Consider the following 26,159-nt stretch of genomic DNA (forward strand, 5'->3'; position numbering starts at 1 on the left):
CCGGGGAGAGGGATGGAGTCGGTCACTCGGGAACGGAGTTTGGGACGGACCCCAAAACAATGGCTTCAGTCTTCCCGATATTTAATGGGAGGGAATGTCCCCTGATCCCGGACTGGGTGTGGGATAAGCAGTCGGATAATGTCGGGAAGATGGAGGGGACGAGGGAGGTGGGGGGTGAGGTGATGCTGGGTGAGGGCAGCCAACATGGGGACACTATCACTGAGCCTCCGGAGAGCCTCCCCGAGGGGCAGGGTGTGGGTGAGAAATAGGGAGGGGGGCGCCAAGGGGAGAGCCTCAGTGGTGGGGGGGGGAGAGGGGGAGATACCTGAGGTCAGGAGGAGAGGCCATTCCCAGTGATTCCGATCAATAAGGATGGAGCCGGGGGGTAGGACAGTCCCACCCAGCTGGACGACAGGGGGGGGAGAGGGTGTTGGGGGAGGATGGTGTGGTCACCGGGTCAAAGGCCGCAGACAGGTCGACAGGGACGAGGAGGGAAAGTTTACCCCTGTCACGGTCAGATCGGGCGGCGTTAGCCAGTTTGATGAGGGCTGTTTCGGGACCGTCGGAGGCAGGAACCTGATTGGAGGGATTCAAACACGGAGATCCGGGAGGGAGGGGCACAGATTTGGGAGGTGAGAACGTGTCGAAGGGCTTTAGGGGAGGGATGGGAGGTGGGGGGGCGATAGCTTCCGAGGACGGAGCGGTCAAGGGTTGGTGTGCGTTGAGGAGGGGGTGACGAGGGCAGGTTTAAAGGCGAGAGGGGCACCTGAAGAGAGAGAGAGAGAACTGTTTACAGTATCGCCGCAGATGGGAGCAGGGAGGGAACGGCCATAAGACAGAGGAGCAGAAAGTAGGCCATTCGGCCCATCGAGTCTGCTGTTAAGTGGGAACGGGGTCGAGGGTGGAGGAGGTCTCATTGACCAGGCGAGCTGGGAGAGAGGGGATGAGGGGAGGAAGGAGAGAAACAAGAGGGAGTTGAGAGTTCAGGGCAGGGGGGAGGTCAGTTTGGACGAGAGTCAATGGGTGACCGGGGCAGGGGAGTGAGATGACCGGATGGTTTTAATCTCAGGTCGATGAGTGGTTGGAGGTGATGGGAGGGAGGGCTTTTAAGGAGAGGGTTTACAGTTGAGAAAAGTAGTCAGGGGGTTACCTACTCAGCCCCGGAAGGTTCTAGAATAGGGAGAAGCTTTTAGCAGACAGCAGCAGGGCCCAGGAGTGTTTTAAAAGGACCGGCTCATTGTCTGCAACATCCACTCCAGTCTGTACCGCTTACCTTTAAGGGGAGGGGCGATGAGGACTGTCCCAGGAGGGGGGGAATGGCCCGGTGGGTGAGAGTTTTATCGGGGACCAGGGCCTCACAGGCCGAGTAATTCAGAAGCTGTAAACAGGTCACACGGAGGGGTCAAAGGTTGGGGGTGAGCTGGTTAGGGTTTTGAACCTGCTGTTCGATCGGATTGGGGGGGGGATGGTCTGGTCCCGGGGTCAGAGATCGGGTCAGGGGCGCGTTTCTGAACAAGAGCAGGCGCTGACCAGAGGAATGTGGGGTTTGCGTGTCCGGTGAGCTGCTGGGTGGGGAGGGGGTGGGTGGGACAGGCTCCGCAGTGCTGGCAAAGAGCCAGTGGGAAGGGGTTTCCGGAGGCCGGGAATGTGGATCGGGAGCCTCGGGGGAGCCGGAGGGTCGGGAGAAGAGTTCGTCCGGACGGGAATAACAAAGAGTCTTCAAATTGGAACCAGGCCCGTTCAGGGGGGATGTCAGGAAGCACTTCACACACACACACAGGGGTGCGGGAATCGGGAACTCTCTCCCCCCACCGACAAATCGTGGATTGGGGTTGGTGGGGGCTGGGGTGGGGGGTGGAAAATGTCTAAACTGAGAAGCGGAGATTTCGGTTGGGTTAGGGGGTTTAAGGATCATGGGCCCAAGGTTTATTAAGACATAGGCCCGGATTTTCCGCTCCCACCTGTGGTGGGAATCACGGAAAATTCAACGGAGCAGCCAAAGGTCGGTCAACTTCCGGTGGGAATTTTGGGTCCAGGTATCCCCGTCATAATGAGATCGCGAATGGCCAAATTCCTTCCTTTTTTCCCCAATCCCATTTCAGTCGCTGAGTTACTTTCACTCCCACATCCCGAAATCCAGTGGAACATCCAATGAACTAATTGGGCCCACTTGACCTAACCCAAGCCAAAAAGGCCCAGGCCAAAGGTGGTGGTGAATTCCCGGCTTCCTTCCTCCCTTCCCAATCCTCGGCTCCCCTCTCCAATGAACAGCCCGCGCCCAGAGCAATGGCGCGGACAATCCTTACCGGGTTCCTGTCCTCCTCTGTCACCAAGGTCCCGTTGGGTAGATAGTACATGAGCCGCTGAGCACCAGAGAAGAGGTTCCTGCGGGAAACAGAAAGGAGAACGGGACCTGTAAAGGTTCTTCACCAAATCAGTGTCCCTCGCACAGCAGGTGACCAAGACCCGCCCGTCTACAAAGGGTTTCTGGCCCTCGGCATTGGGAGCGAGGCTCCAACACACAGGCTGAGCCAGGGTCTCTCACCCAGAGGATGAGGGCCCAGGTCAGCAGAAGACCACAGGCCAGACGTCCAGGAGGTCAGGAAGGAGCTACTGCTGGAGAGTTACACACACCACCAATGCCTGGTCCCCTCTCCCGCTCTCTCCCCACACAAAGCAGTGTCAGCACCGAGGGAGTGCCGCACTGTCGGAGGGTCAGTACTGAGGGAGCGCCGCACTGTGGGAGGGTCAGTACTGAGGGAGCGCCGCACTGTTGGAGGGTCAGTACTGAGGGAGTGCCGCACTGTGCAACAATGCGGCGCTCCCTCAGTACTGACCCTCCAACAGTGCGGCGCTCCCTCAGCACAGGCATTGGCAGTCGGTCTAGATTATGGGGGCTTGAGTCTCTGCGCTGGGGTCTCGCACCCAGGAGCTTCCGATTTGGAGACGAGAGAGAGAGACCCGCTGAACCAAGACTGGCACACCCCAGTGCCAAGGAAATGGGCATGAGAGGTGCCCACTCGAACCAGAACTTAGCAAACATTGAAAAAAAACAAACTGACCATCAGGCAGTTGGACAGGCTGAGGGCCAAGGAACATGGCAGGATTGGACTGGGAAAACCTGCAAAGCCGGGATTCCCAATCAACAACCAGTGGGAATTGGGGAGAGTTTAAACCTATTGAGGGAGATTGGAACAGAGAAAGATCGAGCAATGAGAAACAGGACAGCGGGCATTCCTCAATAAAACCATGGACCAGCCGCTCTCTCCACAAACTCTGCAAACAACACTCACTCATTCTGCTTCAACTTCAACACCAGGTTCCTCCCTTCCGACTGTACGGTGCACTGCAGGATCGGCGAGGGTTGGCCCTGTCACAGAGATAGAGCAGAAAATACCCAATTAATACCAATCTCTACAAACACCCTGTCTGCAATCTTCATCGTAAAGGGTATAGTGTTGCTGCATTGATGTAACCCCCCATCAAACACTCCCAGGACAGGTACAGCACGGGGTTAGATACAGAGTAAAGCTCCCTCTACACCGTCCCCATCAAACACTCCCAGGACAGGTACAGCACGGGGTTAGATACAGAGTAAAGCTCCCTCTACACTGTCCCCATCAAACACTCCCAGGACAGGTACAGCACGGGGTTAGATACAGAGTAAAGCTCCCTCTACACTGTCCCCATCAAACACTCCCAGGACAGGTACAGCACGGGGTTAGATACAGAGTAAAGCTCCCTCTACACTGTCCCCATCAAACTCTCCCAGGACAGGTACAGCACGGGGTGAGATACAGAGTAAAGCTCCCTCTACACTGTCCCCATCAAATACTCCCAGGACAGGTACAGCACGGGGTTAGATACAGAGTAAAGCTCCCTCTACACTGTCCCCATCAAACACTCCCAGGAGATAGATGAAAACAGAGAGAGAGAGAGTGAGGGATAAGGAGAAAGGGGTGAAGTGACGATAGGGATAGAAGCAGAGCGATGGGGCGAGAGGGAGGTGTAGATGGATGTGGGAGTGGTGTGTAGGAAAGGGGCGTTGACAGTGAGGGTTCAGTTTGAGGTAAACAGGGAGTTCCCAGAGAGAGCCAGTATTCTGGCAGCATTTGGGAGGTGGGGTGACTCTGTCACAGGGCTGTCAGGAACGCTCTGTGCTCCCACACCTTTCACTGAATGAGCAGAACAGGGAGATTTTCTTGTGCAATGGTTAATGGTTGTGTTTCCTTCCTCAGGCTCTCCACATCCCTCGGCTGGCGGGTCACCAGTCCCACCTTTTTCCTGTTGGAAAACACCAGGATTGTAGAGGGAGGGCCCGTGGCCAGAGAGTGAGGTCAGGCCTTAAATCGGTCGGCCTGCTGTGAGGCATGGAGCTGTGGCATTCCTTCAGCCCCTCTGTTAACCCCTCTCCCATAGAATCCCTGTTCGAATCCTGCTACACCCAACTGCTCAGGGCCTAACACAGGCCAGTCCTCAGGCCATTCCACCCATCGTGCATGTGCTAACTCTTTGGGAGAGCGAGTCCCACTCCCTCCCCCAAACCAGCCCCCACTTATACCCCCCCATATCCCTGCAACTGTTCCCCCCCTTCCAGTATTTATCCGATTCCCCCCCTTTTGAAAGTTCCTATTGAATCTGCTTCCACCGCCCTTTCAGGCAGCGCCTTCCAGATCCCAACAACTCGCTGTGTAAATAAAAAACAAATTCTCCTCATCTCCCCCTCTGGTTCTTTCCCCGATTCTCTTCAATCTGTGTCCCCCTCTGGTTCCAGCTCCAGCATCTGTGCCTCAGGATGGACACATTGCCCTTTGAGTGAAGACAGTGTCGATTCACCAGAATGAAACCTGGAGTGCGAGGGTTAAACTCCGGGGAGCGATTAAACACAAACCGGGATTGTGTTCCCTGGAATTGAGAAGGTTGAGGAGGGAGATTTGATCAAGATTTTCAAGATATTGTTCGGGATATCAGATGAGGAGGAATTTGTTCTCTCCGAGGGTGGTGAATGTGTGGAATTCCCCACCGCAGAGGCCTGTAGAGGCTGGGTCGCTCAGTATATTAAAGATTGAAACCTGTCCCCATCAAACACTCCCAGGACAGGTACAGCACGGGGTTAGATACAGAGTAAAGCTCCCTCTACACTGTCCCCATCAAACACTCCCAGGACAGGTACAGCACGGGGTTAGATACAGAGTAAATCTCCCTCTACACTGTCCCAATCAAACACTCCCAGGACTGGTACAGCACGGGGTTAGATACAGAGTAAAGCTCCCTCTACACCGTCCCCATCAAACACTCCCAGGACAGGTACAGCACGGGGTTAGATACAGAGTAAAGCTCCCTCTACACTGTCCCCATCAAACACTCCCAGGACAGGTACAGCACAGGGTTAGACACAGAGTAAAGCTCCCTCTACACTGTCCCCATCAAACACTCCCAGGACAGGTACAGCACGGGGTTAGATACAGAGTAAAGCTCCCTCTACATTGTCCCCATCAAACACTCCCAGGACAGGTACAGCACGGGGTTAGATACAGAGTAAATCTCCCTCTACACTGTCCCCATGAAACACTCCCAGGGCAGGTACAGCACGGGGTTAGATACAGAGTAAAGCTCCCTCTACACTGTCCCCATCAAACACTCCCAGGACAGGTACAGCACAGGGTTAGACACAGAGTAAAGCTCCCTCTACACTGTCCCCATCAAACACTCCCAGGACAGGTACAGCACGGGGTTAGATACAGAGTAAAGCTCCCTCTACATTGTCCCCATCAAACACTCCCAGGACAGGTACAGCACGGGGTTAGATACAGAGTAAAGCTCCCTCTACACCGTCCCCATCAAACACTCCCAGGACAGGTACAGCACGGGGTTAGACACAGAGTAAAGCTCCCTCTACACTGTCCCCATCAAACACTCCCAGGAGATAGATGAAAAGAGAGAGAGAGAGAGAGAGAGAGAGGGGTAAGGAGAAAGGGGTGAAGTGACGATAGGGATAGAAGCAGAGTGATGGGGCGAGAGGGAGATGTAGATGGATGGATGTGGGAGTGGTGTGCAGGAAAGGAGTGTTGACAGTGAGGGTTCAGTTTTTTACAGGTTTTTAATCAGGAAGGGAATCGAGGGTTACGGGGAAAAGGCAGGAATGTGGAGTCGAGGATTATCAGATCAGCCATGATCCCACTGAATGGCGGAGCAGACTCGATGGGCTGAATGCTCCTCCGTCTTATTAAGGGGAACTGAGAGGGTCGACAGAGAGAAACTATTCCCGCTGGTCGCGGACTCTCGGACTAGGGGACAGAGCCTAAGGGTGGGATCTTTCTGGCCCTGTAAATTACTGCAGCAAAGTCCGGGGGCCTTTCCCTGGTCAGTCAGATTCTCGGGGCGAGGGGAACGAGGAAATTTAGGCCCAACGATTCGAGCCAGGATTCTCCGGAGTGAAATTAGGAAATTAGGAAACACTAAAAGCGCCAACTCCCCTACCCCGGGGAGAGAGCGCCAACTCCCCTACCCCGGGGAGGGAGCGCCAACTCCCCTACCCCGGGGAGGGAGCGCCAACTCCCCTACCCCGGGGAGAGAGCGCCAACTCCCCTACCCCGGGGAGAGAGCGCCAACTCCCCTACCCCGGGGAGAGAGCGCCAACTCCCCTACCCCGGGGAGGGAGCGCCAACTCCCCTACCCCGGGGAGGGAGCGCCAACTCCCCTACCCCGGGGAGGGAGCGCCAACTCCCCTACCCCGGGGAGGGAGCGCCAACTCCCCTACCCCGGGGAGGGAGCGCCAACTCCCCTACCCCGGGGAGGGAGCGCCAACTCCCCTACCCCGGGGAGGGAGCGCCAACGCCCCTACCCCGGGGAGGGAGCGCCAACTCCCCTACCCCGGGGAGAGAGCGCCAACTCCCCTACCCCGGGGAGGGAGCGCCAACTCCCCTACCCCGGGGAGGGAGCGCCAACTCCCCTACCCCGGGGAGGGAGCGCCAACTCCCCTACCCCGGGGAGGGAGCGCCAACTCCCCTACCCCGGGGACAGAGCGCCAACTCCCCTACCCCGGGGAGAGAGCGCCAACTCCCCTACCCCGGGGAGGGAGCGCCAACTCCCCTACCCCGGGGAGGGAGCGCCAACTCCCCTACCCCGGGGAGAGCGCGCCAACTCCCCTACCCCGGGGAGGGAGCGCCAACTCCCCTACCCCGGGGAGAGAGCGCCAACTCCCCTACCCCGGAGTGAGAGCGCCAACTCCCCTACCCCGGGGAGGGAGCGCCAACTCCCCTACCCCGGGGAGGGAGCGCCAACTCCCCTACCCCGGGGAGAGAGCGCCAACTCCCCTACCCCGGGGAGGGAGCGCCAACTCCCCTACCCCGGGGAGGGAGCGCCAACGCCCCTACCCCGGGGAGGGAGCGCCAACTCCCCTACCCCGGGGAGAGAGCGCCAACTCCCCTACCCCGGGGACGGAGCGCCAACTCCCCTACCCCGGGGAGGGAGCGCCAACTCCCCTACCCCGGGGAGGGAGCGCCAACTCCCCTACCCCGGGGAGGGAGCGCCAACTCCCCTACCCCGGGGAGAGAGCGCCAACTCCCCTACCCCGGGGAGGGAGCGCCAACTCCCCTCCCCAGCCAGGCCCCCAGGCCTCCTCCTCCACTCCCACTCCGCACAATCGCTCCCAGGCCCGACAACACTCGGAGGCCGTCGCCGTGGCAACCCAGTGAGGGGCGGCAGGAAGAGGGGAACTCGGGAGGGAGCAGAGGCCCCCAGAGTGCTTCGCAGGTGATACGGGAGTCGCCCTTTGAAGCTGCAGGTCGCAGCGCAGCACAGCAAGATCCCACAGGCAGGAGCGGGACAGCGGCCCTCCAGCTTTGACGCGATGTGGCTTGCAGTGGGCCGGGGGGAGGGGCTGGGGGTCGGAGGGGGCAGATTGTTGACCTGAGGTGCTCCTCACTGCCCCCCCCCACCGACCTCATCGCTGGCTATGGGATCTTGCTGTGCCCGGGCCGGCTGCCGCATCCTCGACATGGCAACAGCTGCCGGTTTTCAGGAAAGTTCCCGGGCGGCTGGGAGGGTGGGGGGAGAGAGAGAGAGAGAGTGTGTGAAGGATTGGGGGAGAGAGAGAGAGAGAGAGTGAAGGATTGGGGGAGAGAGAGAGAGTGAAGGATTGGGGGAGAGAGAGAGAGACAAAGAGAGACTGAAGGATTGTGGGGCAAAGAGAGAGCAGGAGGTTGAAGGACTAGGGGATAGAAAGAGAGGCTTAAGGTTTGGGGACAGAAAGAGAGAGAGAGAGACTGAAGGATTGGGCGGGAGAGAGAAACCAAAGGATTGGGGGAGAGAGAGAGAGATTGAAGGATTGGGGAGGGAGAGAGAGAGAAAGAGAGAGAGACTGAAGGCTTGGGGAGAGAGAGAAACCAAAGGATTGGGGGAGAGAGCAAGAGACTGAAGGATTGGGAAGAGGAAGAGAGAGACTGAAGGATTGGAGGAGAGAGAGAGAGAGAGAGAGACTGAAGGATTGGGGAGAGAGAGAGACTGAAGGATTGGGGAGAGAGAGAGACTGAAGGATTGGGGAGAGAGAGAGACTGAAGGATTGGGGGAGAGAGAGACTGAAGGATTGGGGAGAGAGAGAGACTGAAGGATTGGGGAGAGAGAGAGAGACTGAAGGATTGGGGAGAGAGAGAGACTGAAGGATTGGGGAGAGAGAGACTGAAGGATTGGGGAGAGAGAGACTGAAGGATTGGGGAGAGAGAGACTGAAGGATTGGGGAGAGAGAGAGACTGAAGGATTGGGAGAGAGAGAGAGACTGAGAAGGATTGTGGAGAGAGAGAGACTGAAGGATTGGGGAGAGAGAGAGACTGAAGGATTGCGGGGAGAGAGAGACTGAAGGATTGGGGGGAGGGAGAGAGAGAGAGAGAGAGACTGATGAATTTGGGGAGAAAGAGAGAGAGAGAGAGAGAAACTGAAGGATTGGGGAGAGATAGAGACTGAAGGATTGGGGAGAGAGAGAGACTGAAAGATTGGGGAGAGAGAGAGACTGAAGGATTGGGGAGAGAGAGACTGAAGGATTGGGGAGAGAGAGACTGAAGGATTGGGGAGAGAGAGAGACTGAAGGATTGGGGAGAGAGAGAGACTGAAGGATTGGGGAGAGAGAGAGACTGAAGGATTGGGGAGAGAGAGAGACTGAAGGATTGGGGAGAGAGAGACTGAAGGATTGGGGAGAGAGAGAGACTGAAGGATTGGGGAGAGAGAGAGACTGAAGGATTGGGGAGAGAGAGAGACTGAAGGATTGGGGAGAGAGAGATACTGAAGGATTGGGGGAGAGAGAGGCTGAAGGATTGGGGGGAGAGAGAGACTGAAGGATTGGGGGAGAGAGAGAGACTGAAGGATTGGGGAGAGAGAGAGACTGAAGGATTGGGGAGAGAGAGACTGAAGGATTGGGGAGAGAGAGAGACTGAAGGATTGGGGAGAGAGAGACTGAAGGATTGGGGAGAGAGAGAGACTGAAGGATTGGGGAGAGAGAGAGACTGAAGGATTGGGGGAGAGAGAGACTGAAGGATTGGGGAGAGAGAGAGACTGAAGGATTGGGGAGAGAGAGACTGAAGGATTGGGGAGAGAGAGAGACTGAAGGATTGGGGAGAGAGAGACTGAAGGATTGGGGAGAGAGAGACTGAAGGATTGGGGAGAGAGAGAGACTGAAGGATTGGGGAGAGAGAGAGACTGAAGGATTGGGGAGAGAGAGACTGAAGGATTGGGGAGAGAGAGACTGAAGGATTGGGGAGAGAGAGACTGAAGGATTGGGGAGAGAGAGAGAGACTGAAGGATTGGGGAGAGAGAGAGACTGAAGGATTGGGGGAGAGAGAGAGACTGAAGGATTGGGGAGAGAGAGACTGAAGGATTGGGGAGAGAGAGACTGAAGGATTGGGGAGAGAGAGAGACTGAAGGATTGGGGAGAGAGAGAGAGACTGAAGGATTGGGGAGAGAGAGACTGAAGGATTGGGGAGAGAGAGAGACTGAAGGATTGGGGAGAGAGAGATACTGAAGGATTGGGGGAGAGAGAGGCTGAAGGATTGGGAGAGAGAGAGATACTGAAGGATTGGGGAGAGAGAGAGAGACTGAAGGATTGGGGAGAGAGAGACTGAAGGATTGGGGGAGAGAGAGACTGAAGGATTGGGGAGAGAGAGAGACTGAAGGATTGGGGGGGAGAGAGACTGAAGGATTGGGGAGAGAGAGAGAGACTGAAGGATTGGGGAGAGAGAGACTGAAGGATTGGGGAGAGAGAGAGACTGAAGGATTGGGGGAGAGAGAGACTGAAGGATTGGGGGGGAGAGAGACTGAAGGATTGGGGGGGAGAGAGACTGAAGGATTGGGGAGAGAGAGAGAGACTGAAGGATTGGGGAGAGAGAGACTGAAGGATTGGGGAGAGAGAGAGACTGAAGGATTGGGAGAGAGAGAGACTGAAGGATTGGGGGAGAGAGAGACTGAAGGATTGGGGAGAGAGAGAGACTGAAGGATTGGGGGAGAGAGAGACTGAAGGATTGGGGGGGAGAGAGACTGAAGGATTGGGGAGAGAGAGAGAGAGACTGAAGGATTGGGGAGAGAGAGACTGAAGGATTGGGGAGAGAGAGAGACTGAAGGATTGGGGAGAGAGAGAGACTGAAGGATTGGGGAGAGAGAGAGAGACTGAAGGATTGGGGAGAGAGAGAGACTGAAGGATTGGGGAGAGAGAGAGACTGAAGGATTGGGGGAGAGAGAGGCTGAAGGATTGGGAGAGAGAGAGAGACTGAAGGATTGGGGAGAGAGAGAGAGACTGAAGGATTGGGGAGAGAGAGAGAGAGAGAGAGAGATACTGAAGGATTGGGGAGAGAGAGAGAGACTGAAGGATTGGGGAGAGAGAGAGAGAGAGATACTGAAGGATTGGGGAGAGAGAGAGATACTGAAGGATTGGGGAGAGAGAGAGAGACTGAAGGATTGGGGAGAGAGAGAGAGAGATACTGAAGGATTGGGGAGAGAGAGAGATACTGAAGGATTGGGGAGAGAGAGAGAGAGACTGAAGGATTGGGGAGAGAGAGAGAGAGAGATACTGAAGGATTGGGGAGAGAGAGATACTGAAGGATTGGGGAGAGAGAGAGAGAGATACTGAAGGATTGGGGGGAGGGGCGAGAGAGAGAGAGAGAAAGAAAGTCAGGAATGATTTATTGAACACCAGCTGAAGGTTACAGAAGCTGTAAGTAGATTTGAGTAGAGGAGTGTTGATGTCTTGCTGCAATGGGATAGAGCCTTGGCGAGGCTGGACCTGGAGTAGTGTGGGCCGTTTTGGTCTCCTTATCTCAGGATGTAGTTGCCATAGAGGGAGTGCAACAGAGGTTCACCAGATTAATCCCCAGGATGGCGGGATTGTCTTATGAGGGGAGATTGAGGAGACTGGGCCTGTATTCTCTAGAGTTTAGAAGAATGAGAGGAGATCTCATTGAAGGATAGGTTGGAGAGGCTGGGACTGTTTTCCTTGGAGAAAAGGAGGCTGAGGGGAGACTTGATCGAGGTGTTCAAGATCCTGAGGGGTATGGACAGGGTAAATAGTGAGAAACTGTTCCCACTCGAGAGAGCATCAAGAACTAGGGGGCACAGATTCAAAATAGTGGGCAAAAGGAGTAAATGTGATGTGAGGAGAAATCGCTTCACCCAGAGGGCGGCTGGAGTCAGGAATGAAATTCCGGACAGGGAGGTGGAGGCAGGTTCGATCGAGGTGTCCAGAAGGGAATGGGATTGTTACCGGAAAAGAGAGAATGTGCAGAGTGACAGGAATGAGGCAGGGGAGTGGGACTAGGTGGGATGGTCTAGCAGAGAGCTAGTGTGGGCTCGATGGGCTGAATGGCCCCTTTCTGCACTGTAAAGGTCCTGTGACACTGACACTGTGAAACATACAAATTTCTTACAGGGCTCGACAGGGGAGATGCAGGAAGGATGTTTCCCCCTGGCTGGTCAGTCTAGAACCAGGGGACACAGTCTCAGGATAAGGGGTCGGCCATTTCAGACTGAAATGAGGAGGAATTTCTTCACTCAGAGGGTTGGTGAATCTTTGGAATTCTCTACCCCAGAGGGCAGTGGAGGCTCAGTCATTGAGTATGTTCAAGACAGAGATTGAGGGATTTCTACATATTAAAAACATAAGACCATAAGACATAGGAGCAGAAATTAGGCCATTCGGCCCATCGAGTCTGCTCCACCATTCAATCATGGCTGATAAGTTTCTCAACCCCATTCTCCCGCCTTCTCCCCGTAACCTTTGATCCCCTTACCAATCAAGAACCTATCTATCTCGGTCTTAAATACACTCAGTGACCTGGCCTCCACAGCCCTCTGTGGCAATGAATTCCATAGATTCACCACTCTCTGGCTAAAGAAGTTTCTCCTCATCTCTGTTCTAAAAGGTCTTCCCTTTACTCTGAGGCTGTGCCCTCGGGTCCTAGTCTCTCCTACTAATGGAAACATCTTCCCCACGTCCACTCTATCCAGGCCTTTCAGTATTCTGTAAGTTTCAATCAGATCCCCCCTCATCCTTCTAAACTCCATCGAGTATAGACCCAGAGTCCTCAAACGTTCCTCATATGTTAAGCCTTTCATTCCTGGGATCGTTCTCGTGAACCTCCTCTGGACCCTCTCCAGGGCCAGCACATCCTTCCTAAGATACGGGGCCCAAAATTGCTCACAATATTCTAAATGTGGTCTGACCAGAGCCTTATAAAGCCTCAGCAGCACATCCCTGCTTTTATATTCTAGTCCTCTCGAAATAAATGCCAACATTGCATTTGCCTTCCTAACTACCGACTCAACCTGCAAGTTAACCTTAAGAGAATCCTGGACTAGGACTCCCAAGTCCCTTTGCACTCCAGATTTCTGAATTCTCTCCCCATTTAGAAAATAGTCTATGCCTCTATTCTTCCTACCAAAGTGCATGACCTCACACTTACCCACGTTGTATTCCATCTGCCACTTCTTTGCCCATTCTCCTAACCTATCCAAATCCTTCTGCAGCCTCCCTGCCTCCTCAATACTACCTGTCCCTCCACCTATCTTTGTATCATCTGCAAACTTAGCCAGGATGCCCTCAGTTCCTTCATCTAGATCATTAATGTATAAAGAGAAAAGTTGTGGTCCCAACACTGACCCCTGCGGAACTCCACTAGTCACCGGCCGCCATCCTGAGAAGGACCCCCTTATCCCCACTCTCTGCCTCCTGCCAGACAGCCAATCTTCTATCCATGCTAGTACCTTGCCTCTAACACCATGGGCTCTTATCTTACTAAGCAGCCTCCTGTGCGGCACCTTGTCAAAGGCCTTCTGGAAGTCCAAGTAGATAACATCCATTGGCTCTCCTTTGTCTAACCTACTCGTTACCTCCTCAAAGAATTCTAACAGATTTGTCAGGCATGACCTCCCCTTGATGAAACCATGCTGACTTTACCCGATTTTACCATGCACTTCCAAGTATTCTGAAATCTCATCCTTAATAATGGGCTCTAAACTCTTACCAACGACCGAGGTCAGGCTAATTGGCCTGTAATTTCCCGTCTTTTGCCTCACTCGCTTCTTAAACAGGGGGGTTACATTAGTGATTTTCCAGTCCTCTGGGACCCTCCCTGACTCCAGTGATTCCTGAAAGATCACCACTAACACCTCCACTATCTCTTCAGCTATCTCCTTCAGAACTCTGGGGTGTAATCCATCTGGTCCAGGTGATTTATCCACCTTCAGACCTTTCAGTTTTCCTAGCACCTTCTCCTTGGTAATGGCCACCATACTCACCTCTGGCCCCCGACTCTCTTGAACTTTGGGGATGTTACTCGTGTCTTCCACCGTGAAGACTGACGCAAAGTACCTATTCAGTTCCTCCGCCATTTCTTTGTTCCCCATTATTGCTTCTCCAGCGTCATTTTCCAGCAGCCCAATGTCTACTTTTGCCTCTCTCTTACCCTTTATATATCTAAAAAAAAACTCTTGCAATCTTCTTTTATATTACTGGCTAGTTTACCCTCATATTTAATCTTCTCCCTCCTTATTTCTTTTTTAGTTGTCCTCTGTTGGTCTTTGTAGGCTTCCCAATCCCCTGGTTTCTCACTGCTCTTCACTGGATACATCGAGGGATACGGGGATAGTGGGGGAAAGTGGTGTTGAGGTAGAGGATGAGCCATGATCTCATTGAATGGTGGAGCAGACTCGAAGGGCTGAATGGCCTCCTCCTGCTCCTATGTTCCTAACTGGCTTATTTCGGGAGAGATTCACAGACTTGACATGTGTTTCCATCAGTGAATAACTCCTCGAGTGGAGCAATAGAAACAGCAAACATGACGAGGCTCGAGAAATAGTTTATTCAGCCCAGCATCAGAGCTGAGAAGCCACTGCCAAGACCTTCACACTGATTTCCTTGCCAAAAATGTTTTTTGATCCTTCATAACATTAATGGTAATATTAGTCTCAATCATCACACTCCAACTCATCCCCTCCCCAGTGTCTGCGATGGTTATATCAGATCTTTTCATCCACAACCCACCTTGTGCTATTCTCTTGAATTCATTCATGATTGGACAGGATATAAAGAACGGCAGAGAATGACTAAAAGGTTAATCAGGAGAAAGAAATCAGAGGATGAGAGGAAGCCAGCTAGAAATGTAAAAACGGATAGCAAGAGTTTCCCCAAACAGGAAAAGAGTAAGTGAAGTGAGTGTTGGTCCTCTAGAGAGTGACAGTGGGGAGTTAATAAGGAAATGGCGGATGATATGAACAAATATTTTGCTTCTGTGTTCACTATAGAGGATACAAAAAACATCCCAGTAAAAGCTGTGAATCAGGAGGTGAATGGGAGAGACGAACTTGGTTAAATTGAAATCACTAGGGAAACGGAACTGAGCAAATTGATGGAGCTGTGGGTTGGCAAGTCTCCGGATCCTGATGGACGACATCCTAAGGTCTTAAAAGAGGTGACTAATGAGGTAGCTGGTGTTAATTTTCCAAAATTCACTCGATTCTGGAAAGGTTCCATCAGAGGAAAGTAGCAAATCTAACCCCTTTATTCAAGAAGGGAGGGAGGCAGCAAACAGGAAACTATAGGTCAGTTAGCCTGACGTCTGTCATGGGGAAGTTATTAGAATCGATCATTAAGGAGGTTATAGCTGGGAACTTAGAAGGGCTCAAGGCAATAGGGAACAGTCAACATGGTTTTGTGAAAGGAAAATCATGTTTAACCAATTTATTGGAGTTTTTCTGAAGGAGTAACATGTGCAGTGGATAAAGGGGAACCTGTAGATGTGCTGTACTTGGATTTCCAGAAGGCATTTGATAAGCTGCCACATCAAAGATTATTACAGAAAATAAAAGCACTTGGTATAGGGGGTAACATATTAACATGGATAGAAGATTAGCTGGCTGGCAGAAAGCAGAGAGTATGTATAAATGGGTCTTTTTACATTTGGCAGGATGTGATGAGTGGGGTCTGTGCTGAGGCCTCAGCTTTTTACCATTTACATCAATGCCTTAGATGAGGAGAGTGAAGACATAGTGGCTAAATTTGCAGATGACACAAAGATAGATAGGAAAGTATGTTGTGAAGAGGACATGAGGAGCTTGCAGATGGATATAGATAGGTTGAGTGAGTGGGCAAAGATCTGGCAAATGGAGTTTAATGTGGGAAAATGTGAAGTTGTTCACTTTGGCAGGAAGAACAAAAAAGCAGAGTATTACTTAAATGGAGAACAGCTGCAGAGTCTACAGAAGTTGATCGATCTCTGTCTTGAACATACTCACTGACTGAGCCTCCACTGCCCTCTGGGGTAGAGAATTCCAAAGATTCACCACCCTCTGAGTGAAGAAATTCCTCCTCATCTCAGTCCTAAGTGGCCGACCCCTTATCCTGAGTCTGTGTCCCCTGGTTCTAGACCCCCCAGCCAGGGGGAAACATCGTTCCTGCATCTCCCCTGTCGAGCCCTGTAAGAATTCTGTAAGTTTCAATGAGATCATCTCTCTTTCTTCTAAACCCTAGAGAATACAGGCTCAGTCTCCTCACTCTCTCCTCATAAGACAATCCCGCCATCCTGGGGATTAATCTGGTGAATCTCCATTGCACTCCCTCTATGGCAAGTACATCCTTCCTTAGGTAAGGAGAGCAAAACTGCACACAAATGCCAGGAACGGTGTCACCAAGGCTCTATACCATTGCAAAAATACATCCTGTACTCAAACACTCTTTCAAAGAAGGCCAATGTATCATTCGCTGTCCTAATTCTTGCTGCACCTGCATTGCTAGATTTCAGTGACTCATGTCCGATCAGAACAACACCAAAATACTTTTTAAGGAGGGAGTTCCAGGATTTTGACCCAGGCACAGTGAAGGAACGGAGATATATTTCCAAGTCAGGATGGTGAGGGGCTTGGAGGGGAACTTCCAGGTGGTGGTGTTCCCCATGTGTCTGCTGCCCTTATCCTTCTAGATGGTAGTGGTCGTGGGTTTGGAAGGTGCTGTCGAAGGAGCCTTGGTGAGTTGCTGCAGTGCATCTTGTAGATGGTACACACACTGCTGCTACTGTGCGTCGGTGGTGGAGGGAGTGAATATTTGTGGATGGGGTGCCAATCAAGCGGGGCTGCTCGGTGTCGAGCTTCTTGAGTGTTGCGGGAGCTGCACTCATCCAGGCAAGTGGAGAGTATTCCATCCAACTCCTGGCTTGTGTCTTGTAGATGGTGGACAGGCTTTGGGGAGTCAGGAGGTGAGTTACTCTCCGCAGGATTCCCAGCCTCTGACCTGCTCCTGTAGCCACAGTATTTATATGGCTGGTCCAGTTCAGTTTCTGGTCAATGTTAACCCCCAGGATGTTGATAGTGGGGGATTCAGTGATGGAAATGCTGCAGCTATATCTGCTTTCCAAAACAACTATTTAGTGTACCATTACAACCAGGAACAGGTCATTCACATCGAGACACACTACAAGAAATTACTAGCGCGTACAAAAATGGGATAAGGAGGGAGTTTCCCACCAGATACACCCTTCCATTTGGCATCAATCCTCACTCAATAAGGCCTCATGATACTGCCAGGAATCTAGTACATAATATATAAGCCAACAGGAACCCTCAAATAGATTCCAGTCTGCAACTCACTCCCGGGTATCTGTTATTCTATATATAAACCACCCCGAACCCCTCGATTAGATTCCAGTCTGTAACTCACTCCCGGGTATCTGTTATTCTATATATAAACCACCCCGAACCCCTCGATTAGATTCCAGTCTGTAACTCACTCCCAGGTATCTGTTATTCTATATATAAACCACCCCGAACCCCTCGATTAGATTCCAGTCTGTAACTCACTCCCAGGTATCTGTTATTCTATATATAAACTCCACCGAACCCCTCAATTAGATTCCAGTCTGTAACTCACTCCCGGGTATCTGTTGTTCTATATATAAACCCCCTGAACCCCTCGATTAGATTCCAGTCTGTAACTCACTCCCGGGTATCTGTTATTCTATATATAAACCCCACCGAACCCCTTCATTAGATTCCAGTCTGTAACTCACTCCCGGGTATCTGTTATTCTATATATAAACACCCCCGAACCCCTCGATTAGATTCCAGTCTGTAACTCACTCCCGGGTATCTGTTATTCTATATATAAACCACCCCGAACCCCTCGATTAGATTCCAGTCTGTAACTCACTCCTGGGTATCTGTTATTCTATATATAAACCCCACAAACCTCTCGATTAGATTCCAGTCTGTAACTCACTCCCGGGTATCTGTTATTCTATATATAAACTCCCCCGAACCCCTCGATTAGATTCCAGTCTGTAACTCACTCCCGGGTATCTGTTATTCTATATATAAACCACCCCGAACCCCTCGATTAGATTCCAGTCTGTAACTCACTCCCAGGTGTCTGTTATTCTATATATAAACCCCCCCGAACCCCTCGATTAGATTCCAGTCTGTAACTCACTCCCAGGTATCTGTTATTCTATATATAAACCAGCCCGAACCCCTCAATTAGATTCCAGTCTGTAACTCACTCCTGGGTATCTGTTATTCTATATATAAACCCCCTGAACCCCTCGATTAGATTCCAGTCTGTAACTCACTCCCGGGTATCTGTTATTCTATTTATAAATCCCCCAAACCCCTCGATTAGATTCCAGTCTGTAACTCACTCCCGGGTATCTGTTATTCTATATATAAACCACCCCGAACCCCTCGATTAGATTCCAGTCTGTAACTCACTCCCGGGTATCTGTTATTCTGTATATAAACCACCCCGAGCCCCTCGATTAGATTCCAGTCTGTAACTCACTCCCGGGTATCTGTTATTCTATATATAAACCACCCCGAACCCCTCAATTAGATTCCAGTCTGTAACTCACTCCCGGGTATCTGTTATTCTATATATAAACCACCCCAAGCCCCTCGATTGGATTCCAGACTTTGTAAAGGTTTACCTGCTCCAGCATTACTACATTTATTTGTGTCATAATCTCTTGGCACTTTTTGGGATCTTGCTGTGTGAATCTCAGGTGACATGTTTCATACAACAGTGACAAAAACCCTCTATTGGCTGGATAGTGCCTCTGGATGTCCTGAGGTGGTGACAGGCGCTATGGAAATGCAGGAAGCTCTCCTACCATCTTTCTTCTCACAATGCAGCGTTACTCTGCGAAGGTTCATCGTCTGGTACACACCTGGAGCACCTGGTCCAGCCTGTGCTTCTTGCCTCTCACTGTGACGTAGGGAACAGTTTCCTCGTATGGACTCAGTCTCCGTCGCTGAGCTGTTTGGCTTTCGTACAGAGCTAGAGGAAAGAACAAGAAACAGGCCGATGTGAATCCAGAGATCGGCTGGAAGGAGGTTCCAGGAAGCAGCAATAACATGGGTATCATTTCCAACAGGGAAAGTTACCAATCACCCTCATCAAACCTGCTGTTACTTCAACAGCTATGTGCATTTATAGAGTCTTTTAGACTCTAGACACGGAGACAGAGAGAGAGAGACACAGAGAGAGACAGACAGAGAGAGAGAGAGGCGGAGAGGTTTAGGGAGGGAATTCCAGAGCTCAGGGCCCCAGGCAGCTGAAGGCACGGCCGCCAATGGTGGAGCGATGGGAATCGGGGGATGGTCAAGAGGCCGGAATTGGAGGAGAGCAGAGATCTCGGAGGGTTGTAGGGGCTGGAGGAGGTTACAGAGATAGGGAGGGGTGTAGGGGCTGGAGGTGGTTACAGAGATAGGGAGGGGTGTAGGGGCTGGAGGAGGTTACAGAGATAGGGAGGGGTGTAGGGTCTGGAGGAGGTTACAGAGATAGGGAGGGGTGTAGGGGCTGGAGGGGGTTACAGAGATAGGGAGGGGTGTAGGGGCTGGAGGAGGTTACAGAGATAGGGAGGGGTGTAGGGGCTGGAGGAGGTCACAGAGATAGGGAGGGGTGTAGGGGCTGGAGGAGGTTACAGAGATAGGGAGGGGTGTAGGGGCTGGAGGAGGTTACAGAGATAGGGAGGGGTGTAGGGTCTGGAGGAGGTTACAGAGATAGGGAGAGGTGTTAGGGCTGGAGGAGGTTTCAGAGATGGGGAGGGGTGTAGGGGCTGGAGGAGGTTAGAGGGATAGGGAGGGGTGTAGGGGCTGGAGGAGGTTACAGAGATAGAGAGGGCTGTAGGGGCTGGAGGAGGTTACAGAGATAGGGAGGGGTGTAGGGGCTGGAGGAGGTTAGAGGGATAGGGAGGGTTGTAGGGGCTGGAGGAGGTTAGAGGGATAGGGAGGGGTGTAGGGGCTGGAGGAGGTTACAGAGATAGGGAGGGGTGTAGGGGCTGGAGGAGGTTACAGAGATAGGGAGGGGTGTAGGGGCTGGAGGAGGTTACAGAGATAGGGAGGGGTGTAGGGTCTGGAGGAGGTTACAGAGATAGGGAGGGGTGTAGGGGCTGGGGGAGGTTACAGAGATAGGGAGGGGTGTAGGGTCTGGAGGAGGTTACAGAGAAAGGGATGGGTGTAGGGGCTGGAGGAGGTTACAGAGATAGGGAGGGGTGTAGGGGCTGGGGGAGGTTACAGAGATAGGGAGGGGTGTAGGGGCTGGGGGAGGTTACAGAGATAGGGAGGGGTGTATCGGCTGGAGGAGGTTACAGAGATAGGGAGGGGTGTAGGGGCTGGAGGAGGTTACAGAGATAGGGAGGGGTGTAGGGGCTGGAGGAGGTTAGAGGGATAGGGAGGGTTCTAGGGGCTGGAGGAGGTTAGAGGGATAGGTAGGGGTGTAGGGGCTGGAGGAGGTTACAGAGATAGGGAGGGGTGTAGGGGCTGGAGGAGGTTAGAGGGATATGGAGGGTTGTAGGGTCTGGAGGAGGTTAGAGGGATAGGGAGGGGTGTAGGGACTGGAGGAGGTTACAGAGATAGGGAGGGGTGTAGGGGCTGGAGGAGGTTACAGAGATAGGGAGGGGTGTAGGAGCTGGAGGAGGTTACAGAGATTGGGAGAGGTGTAGGGGCTGGAGGAGGTTACAGAGATAGGGAGGGGTGTAGGGGTTGGAGGAGGTTACAGTGATAGGGAGGGGTGTAGGGACTGGAGGAGGTTACAGAGATAGGGAGGGGTGTAGGGGCTGGAGGAGGTTAGAGGGATAGGGAGGGGTGTAGGGGCTGGAGGAGGTTAGAGGGATAGGGAGGGGTGTAGGAGCTGGAGGAGGTTACAGAGATAGGGAGGGGTGTAGGGGCTGGAGGAGGTTACAGAGATAGGGAGGGTTGTAGGGGCTGGAGGAGGTTAGAGGGATAGGGAGGGGTGTAGGGGCTGGAGGAGGTTACAGGGATAGGGAGGGGTGTAGGGGCTGGAGGAGGTTACAGAGATAGGGAGGGGTGTAGGGGCTGGAGGAGGTTACAGAGATAGGGAGGGGTGTAGGGGCTGGAGGAGGTTACAGAGATAGGGAGGGGTGTAGGGGCTGGAGGAGGTTAGAGGGATAGGGAGGGGTGTAGGGGCTGGAGGAGGTTAGAGGGATAGGGAGGGGTGTAGGGGCTGGAGGAGGTTAGAGGGATAGGGAGGGGTGTAGGGGCTGGAGGAGGTTACAGAGATAGGGAGGGGTGTAGGGGCTGGAGGAGGTTAGAGGGATAGGGAGGGGTGTAGGGGCTGGAGGAGGTTAGAGGGATAGGGAGGGGTGTAGGGGCTGGAGGAGGTTAGAGGGATAGGGAGGGGTGTAGGGGCTGGAGGAGGTTACAGAGATAGGGAGGGGTGTAGGGGCTGGAGGAGGTTAGAGGGATAGGGAGGGGTGTAGGGGCTGGAGGAGGTTAGAGGGATAGGGAGGGTTTCTGTGGCTGTAGAAGTGACTCCAGGATGCAATGCTGCCTCCCTGGTGCCAGGGTAAAGATGTCACAGAGCGGCTGCAGGACATTCTCCAGGGGGGAGGTGATCAGCCAGAGACAGTGGGTCCACGTTGGTACCAATGATTCAGGTAGGAAAGGGGATGAGGTCCTGAAAGCGGATTTCAGGGACAGGGGAAGGAGATTGAAAATCAGGACCTGTAAAGCAGCAACATTAGGATGACTCCTAGTCCCACGTGCAGGTCAGTATAGAAACAGGAGAATTGAGCGATCGAACAGGTGGCTGGGAAGCTGGTGTAGGAGGTGGGGGGCATCAGATTTCTGGGGCATTGGGACCGGTTCTGGGGAGGGTGGGATCTGTACACACCGGACGGTCAATACCCGAACAGGACTGGGGTGAATATCCCCGCTGGAAGGTTAGCTAGTGCTGTTGGGGGGAGTTTAAACTAGATTGGGAGGGGGATGGGAACCTGGAGGCAAATTCAGAGCAGATGGAGAATTAGTGAGTGATTCTGAAAGACAGAAGCAGCCCAGGTTAAAAAGTGTGCAGCACAGGAATTTGGCAGTGTTAAAAGGTGTATATATAAATGCAATGAGTATGGTAAATAAAGCCAATGGGCTGAGGGCACAGATAGACACAGGGCAGCAAGATATCATCGATATAATGGAAACTTGGCTTAAGGAGGGGCAAAAATGGCAGCTCAACACCCCTGGAGATAGAGTTTTCAGGCAGGATAGGGAGTGGGATAAAAAATGGTGGGGGTGTCGCATTATTGGTTAAAGAATCAATTACAGCTGTGAGGAGAGTTGAGATACTAAATGAAGCATCAAATGAGGCCACAGGGGCTGAGCTCAAATAATAAAGGGGCAGCCACACTGCTAGGGGTGCACTATAGACCCCCAAATAGTGGAAGGGAGTTTAAAGGGCAGGTATGTAGGCAGATTTCTGAGTGGAATAACAATAGGGTAGTAATTGTTGGGGGCTTCAGCTACCCAAATATCAATTGGGACAGGAACAGTGTGAGGAGCACAAAATTCTGGAACTGTATTCAAGAGAACTTTATCAGCCAACACATAACAAGCCCATCGAGAGGAGACGCAATTCCAGATTTAGTCTGAGCAAAGGAAGCTGGGCAAGTGGACGAAGTAGCAGTGGGGGTCCATTTTGGACAGAGTGACCATAATAACAGTTAGATTTAGCATCATTATGGAAAAGGACAAAGACAGAGCAGGAGTAAACGTTCTAACTTGGGGGAAGGCGAATGTGACAAAGCTGAGAGGTGAGCTGGTGGGAATGGACTGGGTTACAGCGATTAGAAAACTGCGTCAGATCAGGGGGAGGCATTCCAAAGCGAGACTGTACAGGCACAGTGTCAACATGCCCCCACAAAGAAACAGGGTGGGGCTGCTAAATCTCGAGCCCTCTGGTTATCCAGGAGCAAATATGGCAAGATAAAGCGGGGAAAGAAAGTACATGAGAGTCACAAGGAGCTTAATGTTGTAGACCAGCCTCGAGGAGAATAGAAAGTACAGGGTTGATACGAAAAAGTATTAGCAAGAAAATTCGAATAAAAGTCAAAGATGTTTTACCAGGACATGAACAGCAAAAGGAAAGGCTCGGGCCTATCAGAGATATACCTGGTAACTTGTGTGTTCATGCCCCTCAGTTAGGTCACCCCCCAGCCTCCTCTGTTCTAAGGAAAACAACCCCAGTCTATCCAATCTCTCCTCATAGCTGCAATTTTCAAGCCCTGGCAACATTCTTGTAAATCTCCTCTGTACCCTCACCAGAGCAATGATGTCCTTCCTGTAATGTGGTGACCAGAACTGGACACAAAATTCCAGCTGTGTCCTAACCAGCGTTTTATACAATTCCAACATTTACATCCCTGCTTTTATATTCAATACCTCGTCCCATGAAGGAAAGCATTCCATATGCTTTCTTTACCACTTTATTTACCCGAGCGGAGGGGTCAGTTACCAGGGGACATGGATTTAAGGGGATCGGTAGAGGGATTAGAGGGGACATGAGGGAAAACCTTTTTAGCCAGAGGATGGTGGGTGTTCGGAATTCACTGTCTGAATCGGCGGTTGAAGCTGAAACCCTCATTTAAACAGTAGCTGGACCTGCATCTGAAGCGCTGTAACCTGCAGGGCTATGGGACCGGGCGCTGTAACCTGCAGGACTATGGGACCGGGCGCTGTAACCTGCAGGGCTATGGGACCGGGTGCTGTAACCTGCAGGGCTATGGGACCGGGCGCTGTAACCTGCAGGGAATATATGGGACCGGGTGCTGTAACCTGCAGGGCTATGGGACCGGGTGCTGTAACCTGCAGGGCTATGGGACCGGGTGCTGTAACCTGCAGGGAATATATGGGACCGGGTGCTGTAACCTGCAGGGCTATGGGACCGGGTGCTGTAACCTGCAGGGAATATATGGGACCGGGTGCTGTAACCTGCAGGGCTATGGGACCGGGTGCTGTAACCTGCAGGGCTATGGGACCGGGTGCTGTAACCTGCAGGGCTATGGGACCGGGTGCTGTAACCTGCAGGGAATATATGGGACCGGGTGCTGTAACCTGCAGGGCTACGGGACCGGGTGCTGTAACCTGCAGGGCTATGGGACCGGGTGCTGTAACCTGCAGGGCTATGGGACCGGGTGCTGTAACCTGCAGGGCTATGGGACCGGGTGCTGTAACCTGCAGGGAAAATATGGGACCGGGCGCTGTAACCTGCAGGGAATATATGGGACCGGGTGCTGTAACCTGCAGGGCTATGGGACCGGGTGCTGTAACCTGCAGGGAATATATGGGACCGGGTGCTGTAACCTGCAGGGCTATGGGACCGGGTGCTGTAACCTGCAGGGCTATGGGACCGGGTGCTGTAACCTGCAGGGCTATGGGACTGGGTGCTGTAACCTGCAGGGCTATGGACCAGGGACTGGAAAGTGGGATTAAAATGAGCGGCGAGTTTCTTTTTCCTCTTTTTGGCCAGTGCAGACATGATGGGCTGAATGGCCTCTTGCTACGCCATAACTTTTCTATGGTTGTCGGGACTGGATCAGGTTACAGAGATAGGGAGGGGTGTAGGGGCTGGAGGAGATTATAGAGATAGGGAGGGGTGTAGGGGCTGGAGGAGGTTACAGAGATAGGGAGGGGTGTAGTGGCTGGAGGAGGTTACAGAGATAGGGAGGGGTGTAGGGGCTGGAGGAGGTTACAGAGATAGGGAGGGGTGTAGGGGCTGGAGTTGGTTACAGAGATAGGGAGGGGTGTAGGGGCTGGAGGAGGTTACAGAGATAGGGAGGGGTGTAGGAGCTGGAGGAGGTTACAGAGATAGGGAGGGGTGTAGGGGCTGGAGGAGGTTACAGAGATAGGGAGGGGTGTAGTGGTTGGAGGAGGTTACAGAGATAGGGAAGGGTGTAGGGGCTGGAGGAGGTTACAGAGATAGGGAGGGGTGTAGGGGCTGAAGGAGGTTACAGAGATAGGGAGGGGGTGAGGAGGGATTTGAAAACGAGGGTGAGAATTTGAAAATGGAGGTGTTGCCGGACCGGGAGCCAGTGTGGGTCAGCGGGCACAGGGCTTGATGGGTGAACGAGGACTCGGTGCGAGTTCGGACACGGGGGGGCAGGAGGGTTTTGGATGAGCTGAAGTTTCCGGAGGGTAGAATGTGGGAGAGCAGCCGGGAGAGGGTTGGAATAGTTGAGTCTGGAGGGAACGAGGGTGTGGATGAGGGTTTCCGCAGCGGATGAGCTGAGACAGGGGGTGGAGTCGGGCGATGTTAGGGAGGTGGGAATAGGCGGCCTTAGCGCTGGCGCGAATATGAGGGCGGAAGCTCATCCCGACAATACTCCAGGTTGGGGTGGGAGACACTTTGAGGTGCAGCTGCTTTTGGGGTAAACAAATTCAGCAGCCATTTTGGTGACCGAGAAATCTTATTATTTCAGTCTTGTTGGTTCTGGGATAGATATTGGCCCAGGACAGGGGAGGGAACCTCCTCCACTCCCTATCCCTACCCCACTCCACTGCTCTTATCCCACCGGGTAGGGCCCTCCGATAGCGCAGCACTCCCTCAGTACTGGCACTTGGAGTAGTGTCAGCCTGGATTGTAGGCCCGAGCCCCGGGAGTGGGGCCTGAAAATGGCTCAGAGAGTCCTGTCACCCGTGCAACACACTGAAAGGCTCTGGAGAGGAAAGGGAGGTTAGAGAGGACAAGGGTGTTCTTGTCTGAAGGAAGCAGATGGTGACAGGAGGGCAAATTGGCAAGAAGAGAAGCCCAGAAATAACAACCAGGAGGGCAGCAGAGAGTTGATGCCAAGATTGGGCACGAGGAGTAAGATTTCGGGTTGGGAGGTAATCCACAGTTAAGTTCATTCACGGGGATGTTGGCGCCGCTGGTCAGCCCAGCATTTGTTGCCCGTCCCTAAATGCCCCCTGGAACTGAGGGTCTCGCTCGGCCATTTCAGGGGGGGGCAGTTTAAGAATCGACCCCGTGGCTGTGGGTCTGGAGTCACGTGTAGGCCAGACCGGGTAAGGAGGGCAGATTTCCCTCCCTAAAGGGGGCATTAGTGACCCAGATGGGGTTTTTATGACAATCGATGATGGTCGTCATGGTCACCGTCACTGAGACTCGCTTTATATTCCCAGATTTATTAATCGGATTTAAATCCCACCAGCCGCCCGGGGTGGGATTTGGACCCGGGTCCCCAGAGTATTAGCCCAGGCCTCTGGGTTGCTAGTCCAGTGACATTACCCCTACAACACCATCTCCTCAGAGAGTAGTAGAGAGGCCTTATTGTGTTCAACATGAACATCAAGTCAAGAGGAAGAGGGTGCAGAGTGAGGGAATCGGGAACTCGATGTGGGCCGAGAGG

At 52.9% G+C, this 26,159-nt stretch overlaps 1 protein-coding gene across 1 annotated transcript in view; it reads right to left on the minus strand.

The window, feature by feature from the left end:
- adam15 (ADAM metallopeptidase domain 15) overlaps window positions 1-18,887 on the minus strand; it is a 91,811-nt gene extending 72,924 nt beyond the window's left edge. The window contains exons 1-3 of the mRNA XM_078535421.1: window positions 18,690-18,887; window positions 3,294-3,370; window positions 2,307-2,385 (exon numbers count right to left, since the gene is read on the minus strand). Of these exons, the coding sequence (XP_078391547.1) occupies window positions 2,307-2,385; window positions 3,294-3,370; window positions 18,690-18,887 (354 nt within the window). The remainder of the gene's footprint in view (window positions 1-2,306; window positions 2,386-3,293; window positions 3,371-18,689) is intronic.
- Between the last annotated feature and the right edge of the window lie 7,272 nt (window positions 18,888-26,159).

Source organism: Cetorhinus maximus, unplaced genomic scaffold (genome assembly GCF_964194155.1).
Source record: "Cetorhinus maximus unplaced genomic scaffold, sCetMax3.hap1.1 HAP1_SCAFFOLD_452, whole genome shotgun sequence".
Classification (NCBI taxonomy): domain Eukaryota; kingdom Metazoa; phylum Chordata; class Chondrichthyes; order Lamniformes; family Cetorhinidae; genus Cetorhinus; species Cetorhinus maximus.